This window comes from Pteropus vampyrus, unplaced genomic scaffold (assembly GCF_000151845.1).
Source record: "Pteropus vampyrus isolate Shadow unplaced genomic scaffold, Pvam_2.0 Scaffold388, whole genome shotgun sequence".
Taxonomy (NCBI): Eukaryota; Metazoa; Chordata; class Mammalia; order Chiroptera; family Pteropodidae; genus Pteropus; species Pteropus vampyrus.
Window position 1 is genome coordinate 833,074 of NW_011889169.1, and position 6,729 is coordinate 839,802.

The 6,729-nt window shown below is 43.5% G+C and overlaps 1 protein-coding gene and 1 pseudogene across 1 annotated transcript in view; both read left to right on the top strand.

Annotated features, from left to right (window-relative positions):
- The first annotated feature begins 917 nt into the window (after window positions 1-917).
- On the top strand, window positions 918-2,211 carry LOC105305496 (annotated as a pseudogene).
- A 1,071-nt stretch (window positions 2,212-3,282) lies between these two features.
- Window positions 3,283-6,729, top strand: part of DEFB123 (defensin beta 123) — an 8,838-nt gene continuing 5,391 nt past the window's right edge. The window contains exon 1 of the mRNA XM_011380130.2: window positions 3,283-3,360. Within this exon, the coding sequence (XP_011378432.1) occupies window positions 3,303-3,360 (58 nt within the window). The 5' untranslated portion in view covers window positions 3,283-3,302. The remainder of the gene's footprint in view (window positions 3,361-6,729) is intronic.

The following is a 6,729-nucleotide window of genomic DNA, read 5'->3' on the forward strand; positions in this document are numbered from 1 at the left end:
AGTCCTGGCCTTGGAATTCTCTTCCTCTCACCTCAAGATGATCAAAACATCAAGTTTGAAGATGCCCTCAGGACGAAAGCAGTTTCAAGGTTCTACTTATCTTTCTGGGTTCACATTTTCCTTTCAATGTAGACCTTTTAATTATTTTCTATCTTGTCAGCTCCTTGATGCCTTGGAAATCTTTTTAAATATTTTATGCCATATTTTAGTTGCAGTCTTTTAGTTAATTTGCAAAAGGTTTGATCCAAATGATGCAGATTGCCATATTCTAAAAAATATTAGTCTATTAAGTTTTTAATTTCAATTATATTTTTTACTTTTAGAGGTTCTACTTAATTTTCAGTTCATTTAGTCATTCTTATAGTCTCGTGGTCTATACTTACAGTTTATTTCCCTGGATTTATCTCTTTAAGTATGTTAACTATATTTATTTTGTATTGTGGTATCTAAAATCTTTGTGGGTTTGAGTCTCCCAATGAAGTTGCTACTGACTTTGTCATGTTGCCTTCTTTCCTTATATTTTGTGATTTTTGACGATGAAATCGTCTTGGAATTTTACTTTTGGGAATTCTTTGTAGCCTGAGTTAAAGAACATTCTTTCAATGTTTCCGTGTTTTCTTCTAACCAGGTATGTTCTTAACTGAGAACCTAGACAGTGTGAATTTTGTCTGCAAGCCCACGTGAGGGTCTATTCACATTGATAAGTCTTCCCCTTTTCTCCATCCAGTGTTAAGAGTCAATACAGGCCATTTTCTCTATGATTTCCTCAATGGTGAGTGCACCATTATTTCTAATTCACCTTTACACTGATGTAATAGCTCTTTGGATCCAAGATTAATGCGGGGGGGGGGGGGCTCCAATTAGATCCTCCACTTTAGGTTTTTTTTTTTTTTCTGCTCCCTGCACCACTTAATGTTATGAAAATAAGTAAGATGTGGGTTAAATTGCTATAATAAAGAAATATCAAAATACGATGGCTTGAATAAGAGAAAAATATATTTTCCTTTTATGTGACCATTCAGAGGTAAGTGGTCTAGGGCTAGTGAGATGGCCTATCATTCTCAAGTCAATGAATTTGACATATGAATTTTGTGATGTTTTTGTAGCTCAGCCTGACTGGTACTCTGACAGCCCTAACTAGGATAAAATTACATTTCACAATTCCCTTCCCTATATAAAATCAAGTTAGAGTTTTTGCCACAAACTATCATCATCATCATCATCATCATCATCATTGTATGATATTTGGGAGGTGAAAATGAAGTAGCATTATTGTGCTTTGAATGTTGTCATTGGTTAGAGGGGGTGAGGTTAGAATCAGGGGCATCTGTGGTTTGTAGTGTGTCCTCACTGCATATCAGCTCTTCTTCTTCACTGCCAGCCCTGCTGACCAAAGTGACCCCAGGCCCAGGCCCATCACTAAATGCTTCTCTATTAACTCAAACAAGCAAGAGCCTTGAAGAGAGAACAAACTTTCACAGACCTCTATGCCAGCTCCCTCAGTGAACCCACTACCCCCTGACATGTTTTTATTCTCCCATCTCCTCCCATAATTGAATAGAGTCTAATTCTTATAATAATTTTTTTATTCCATAATACTGATCATGGTTCTGTTGCTGCCCTGATTGAGTCTTAACTAATATGTTTGAAAAAGTGAGCCTCCTTAATGGAAATGAACACAGTACTGGTGGATTTCTAGGCAGCATTGAGTCCCTTCCTAACCAGGTCTCCTCTTCAACCAAAAGGCTTAGAAAGAGTTATTCTGTTTTCCTCCCTGACTGCTTGAGAGTCAGCCGCCATCATGAACAGCACAGTAATTGTCCAGATGAGGAAGTTCATGACCAATAGACTACTGCAGTGGAAACAATTGATCCTCAGTGGCCTTCACCCTGGGAAGGCAACAGTACCTAAGACAGAAATTCAGGAAAAACTAGCCAAGATGTACAAGACCACACCAGATGTCATCTTTGTATTTAGATTCAGAACCCATTCTGGTGGTGGCCAGACAGCTGGCTTCGGCCTGATTTATGATTCCTTGGATTATGTGAAGAAAAATGAACCTAAACAGAGACTTGCAAGACAAAGCCTGTATAAGAAGAAAAAGACCTTAAAAACAAACAAACAAACAAACAAAAAAAACAGCGAAAGAAACACAACAGGATAAAAAAGTCGGGGACTGCAAAGACCAATGTCGGTGCTGGCAAAAAGTGAGGTGAATATTGGACAACAGAAGGAGTAAATGTGGTGATTGCACAGATTTTTCACGAGAGCATTAATAAACTAAGAACTTAAAAAAAAGTAGTTGACACTTAACTGACCTCACTCTTTCACTTACCATTCAGTCTTCAACCTCCTCAATGTGCTTACTGCTCCTACAGAAACAGTTCTCAATGTTATTTTGTCTTGTAAATGCTACATATGCTTTTGTACCCTTGACCTCTGATTCAAGTAGGGTCCAGCCAGGAAGTGGAAAGAAACCACATAGGATATTGAATATAAAGAACTGGCTACACTGTTGTTGGAAGGCTGAAAGAACAAAAGGAAGACCCGGTGGAAACAGATATTTGCAACTACAGGATTGCGGCTACCACCTCAGGCCATGGGAATTAAAGGGGAGAGAATGGGTTTTCAAAACCTAAGAGTTCAGAGGACAAACCCCCAATAGCTGGTTCTTGGATCTCTGAGAGGGTTCTCAGCCTGGTGCCCAGAAGGCAGGACCCTGTGGGCAAGATCCAGTGCATGGTTAGTACTCAAATGGCAAGGGCTCTGGCTCCTGGTATTTCTGAGAGGGCACAGCCAGGCTGGTGCACGGAGTTTCATCTCTTATTACCATTTTCCTCCCAGTTTTAGCTCCAGTTACACTATATTTCTCATTTTCAACACCAACATAAGCCTTTGTACAGACTTTCCTCTGCTTGGAACACCATTTCAGTTCATCTGTCTAGTGCTTTGGTGTTTATTCTTCGAAACACTTCCAAGACACATCTGTGAGGTCTCCCCCCACCTTCTGGATTCCTAATGCATGACGCCCCCTTGTGGTCCCTTCAGGAGGTTTAGAGCTGGGCGGAAGGATATGTGCTGGTCGGCGTTGGGCCTTGTTGCCTGACCTCTCCCTGATGACCTAATTAACTAGAGGAGGCTGCCAGCTGAGTGCGTGTAGCTGCAGACCACGGGCGGGGGCCGGACCAATGGGCAGCCGCAATCTCATGTGGGAGACATCTGTTCCTGTCGCAACCCAAAGAGGCCAGAACTCTTTCCCAATAGCTTTTCCATCACAGCTTCTCCTTGGGCCACTTCCAGTCATGAAGCTCCTTTTGCTGACTTTGGCTGTACTGCTGCTCTTGTCCCAGCTCACTCCAGGTAACTTGTACACCTCTTCAGGGGAGGAACAGGGTGTGGGTACTGAGGCCTGGGCACAGAATCCCAAGGGCAGGGAAGACAGGCTGCCAGGCCTCAGGTCACCTTTGGGAGCCATGTGGAGGAGGCGCCCTCACCGGCAGCAGGTGACAGATCTCAGGTACCAGCTATGACATCCAGAGCTTCTGGCCAGCCACCCATCCCTCCTCTCCCAGAGAGCATGCACAGCTGGCCTAGAGTGTGAGAAAGAAAGAAAGGGGTGGGCAGAAGAAGCAAGAAGAGAAGACAAAAGTGGCCCTTTCGCAAAATACTTCCCGGAATGATCTAGACTGTGTAAAGATCACAAGCATCTTAATGGGAGACAAAAGCTCATATTTACTATTGCTACCTCTGTGCCAGACTCTGTGTTGGAAGCCAGGACCCCAGAGTTACATGACAAGGCCCTGGGTGAAATGATAAATAGCATTTGCAACCTCGAGTGACACGAGCTGTGCTCGAGAGGAGCCAGGACATTGGAGTGCACATGGCAGGAGAGTCCTCCTAGTGGGATACCCCGAGTTCTGAAAAATGTGTAGAAATTAGAAGGGGAAGAAAAAGAGGTGGAAGTAGGAAGGGTGCCCTGGGCAGAAATCAGCTTATGCAAAGGTCCAGATATGGAAGAGAGCATGGTGACTCCAGGGAACTGGCACCAGATGGAGGACTGGTTTAGAGGCATGGCAAGGGGTAAAGCTGAGGAAGCAGTCAAGGGCCAGGTCTTGATGGGCCTTGAATGCAGGTGAGGGAACCACAGGAAGGCTTAAGCAGAGAACCATCATGGTCAGACTTTTCTGCTCCACCAACTCCAGCACAAGCTCTCTGGCCCCTGCTGCTCAATGGCCGGAAGCTCCTGCCCACACCAAGGTTTTGTCTAACCTTTCCACAGGGTCAGAGTTTGTGAATTTCTTCAAGCAAACTGACCTCAGCCCTCCTATTTGCCTCTGGCAAATGCCTAGAACGCCACCCACCTGGAGTAGAGAGGAAAACCCCAGAACCTAGGTTGGAAACTGCCCTACCATTTTCTATCACTGTGACCCCGAACAAGCAGCTTGGCTACCCACAGTTTCAGTTTCCTCATTTCTCAAACTGCTACAATTGTGTGTGTGTAGTAATATCGTGTTGTGGGAATAACAATGAACACACTAAAATTTTGGTGTGCAAAAATATATAGTTTCTGTATTTTCCATAACTCATCTGAACTTCCATCCTGCTGGTGGGACAGTTGGGGGCGGGGCCGGGGAGGACACTTAGTGCTGTGCCTAAACTCAGCAGTTAAATATTCACCCTTTCTGCTTTAAAGTGTTTCCAGGTTAAGTCAGTCTCTTCTGAATAAATTTCCATTTTCCCCCCTGTCCTTCCCACAATAGCATCTGGGTTTAGGAGAAAGTAACTTGATATGTCATGATTGCATTAATCTGTTCATTCAGTAAATATGGTTGAATAAATCTGATGTCCAGGCACTGTGATAGGTACAAGAAATAGAGCCGTGAACAAATCAGAACAAAACAAGCAAAATCTCTGTCTCTTTAGAGCTTGTATTCTATTGAGGCAGGCAGAAAAAAAATTTTTTAATGAGTGAAACCTATGGAATGTCATGTGATGAGTATAATGAACAGAAAAGGCAGAAAAAGGAGATAACACATTCCAGGGGTAGGATGGGAGTTGCTATTTTAAAGGTGCACCCAAGGAATGGCTCACTGTGGCCTGAAGGAGGATAAGGGGTGAGCCAGGTGGATTTATGGGGAAGAACATTAAAGCTGGGGGGAATATCAAGTACAAAGGCCCTGGGGCAGAAGCATAAGCAATTAGGGTAGGGACCCGTGCTAGACCTTCACTGATTTCTGTATGTGGTCATTGAGCATCCTGCTGGCACTTTCTACTAGATTCCATGGCTGATGAAATTCTACTCCCGTAGAGAGTCCCACTGCCTCAAGCCCTTCGTCTCAGCCAAATCTTCCGTCTGGTCCCTGGGGTTTAGTCTATTCACACACCCTCCCATTGCCTTCTGCATAGGGGTATACTCTTGGCAGATCCCTCAGGTTTTTAGCTCCTCACTGGTTTTACTATCTCCACAAGAGACACAAGAAAACTTGGAACTCTTCTAGATCTATGTTATGCTGTAGGAGGGCAGAGGGAGATACTCAGCCACTTCCCTCAGCCACATCTAATCCACCTCCAGATGGCACCATGATGTGCTGTGTCCAGTCTGTTAGCACTTTCCCTGGGCTACGCTCTAAGACGCAAGGGGTCAATCCCTCCTGCCCTGGAAGTTTTTCCAGACCAATTTGTAGCAAAAGACCCTTTTGTCCCCGCTTTTCCCACATTAGTTATCTCTATGTCCTAGGGGTTCAGGTCAAGGAGCAGGCCACTAGTGGGAAAGGATTGGAAGGCCTTGGTCCCTAGCTTGCCAGTGGGCCCATCATCAGCCTGGCTGGCAAAGGTGAGATGTAGGTTCTAGTAGAGCTCTCAGGCCTGTTGCTGCTGTTCCTACAAGAAGTGGAGTCAAGCGCCCACTTGCCCCAAGGGAGAGCATTTCTCTTCTGCTTTCTATGGGGTGTGATGGTGTTTACAGAAATTGAATGGAACTTTTCTCTAGCTGGACCCTCAGCTTTTCCTCCTGTGACTTATAGTGAGGTAGTATTATCTGAATCCACCAGTTCTACCAAATAATATATAAAGGAACTCTTTGAAATTGGAAATCCTGACTGTTCTTGATAAATTTTGGCTCTTAAAATTGTCTTGCTGTGAACTAAAACTACTCATCTCATTTAAGCTGAGCAATGACTTTCTGATTCTAACTGTTGTTTACCATTCTTCTAAAGCCCAGAAACTGCATGATTCCGGTTTTTGGCAACCAAAGGGTCTCATGATTAAAGGGGAATGAAATATATATTACCTTAGTATTTTCAAAATACTAAAAAGTTAATTTGTAAATGTTCAGGACATATATGTAAAGCCTAAGAACCCAGCAGATATTAGGTTTAGGTGGGATATGTCACCTACTTTTCTGGTATACCTCCTCATAGCACCCAGAGTTCTTCCTTTATATCTTTCATGACAACTCTAGTCAGTCAAATATCTGGATGGCTATTTCTTTAGTGGCTATCTCTCCCAGCACTGGACCAGAAGTGCTCTGAAGGCAGGTGTCTATCTTTAACTTGTTTGTAGTTGTATCCCCCATGTATAGGCTTCTCAGTCTATTCACGTGCTTCCCAAAGGTAGACAGACATCTAGAAGGGAAATTGCTAGATAAAGACTGTGCACAATTTTAAAATGTATAAGTTATTGCTAAATAGCCTCCAAAGAGGCCAAAACAAAGTGTATGAGACCAACTTT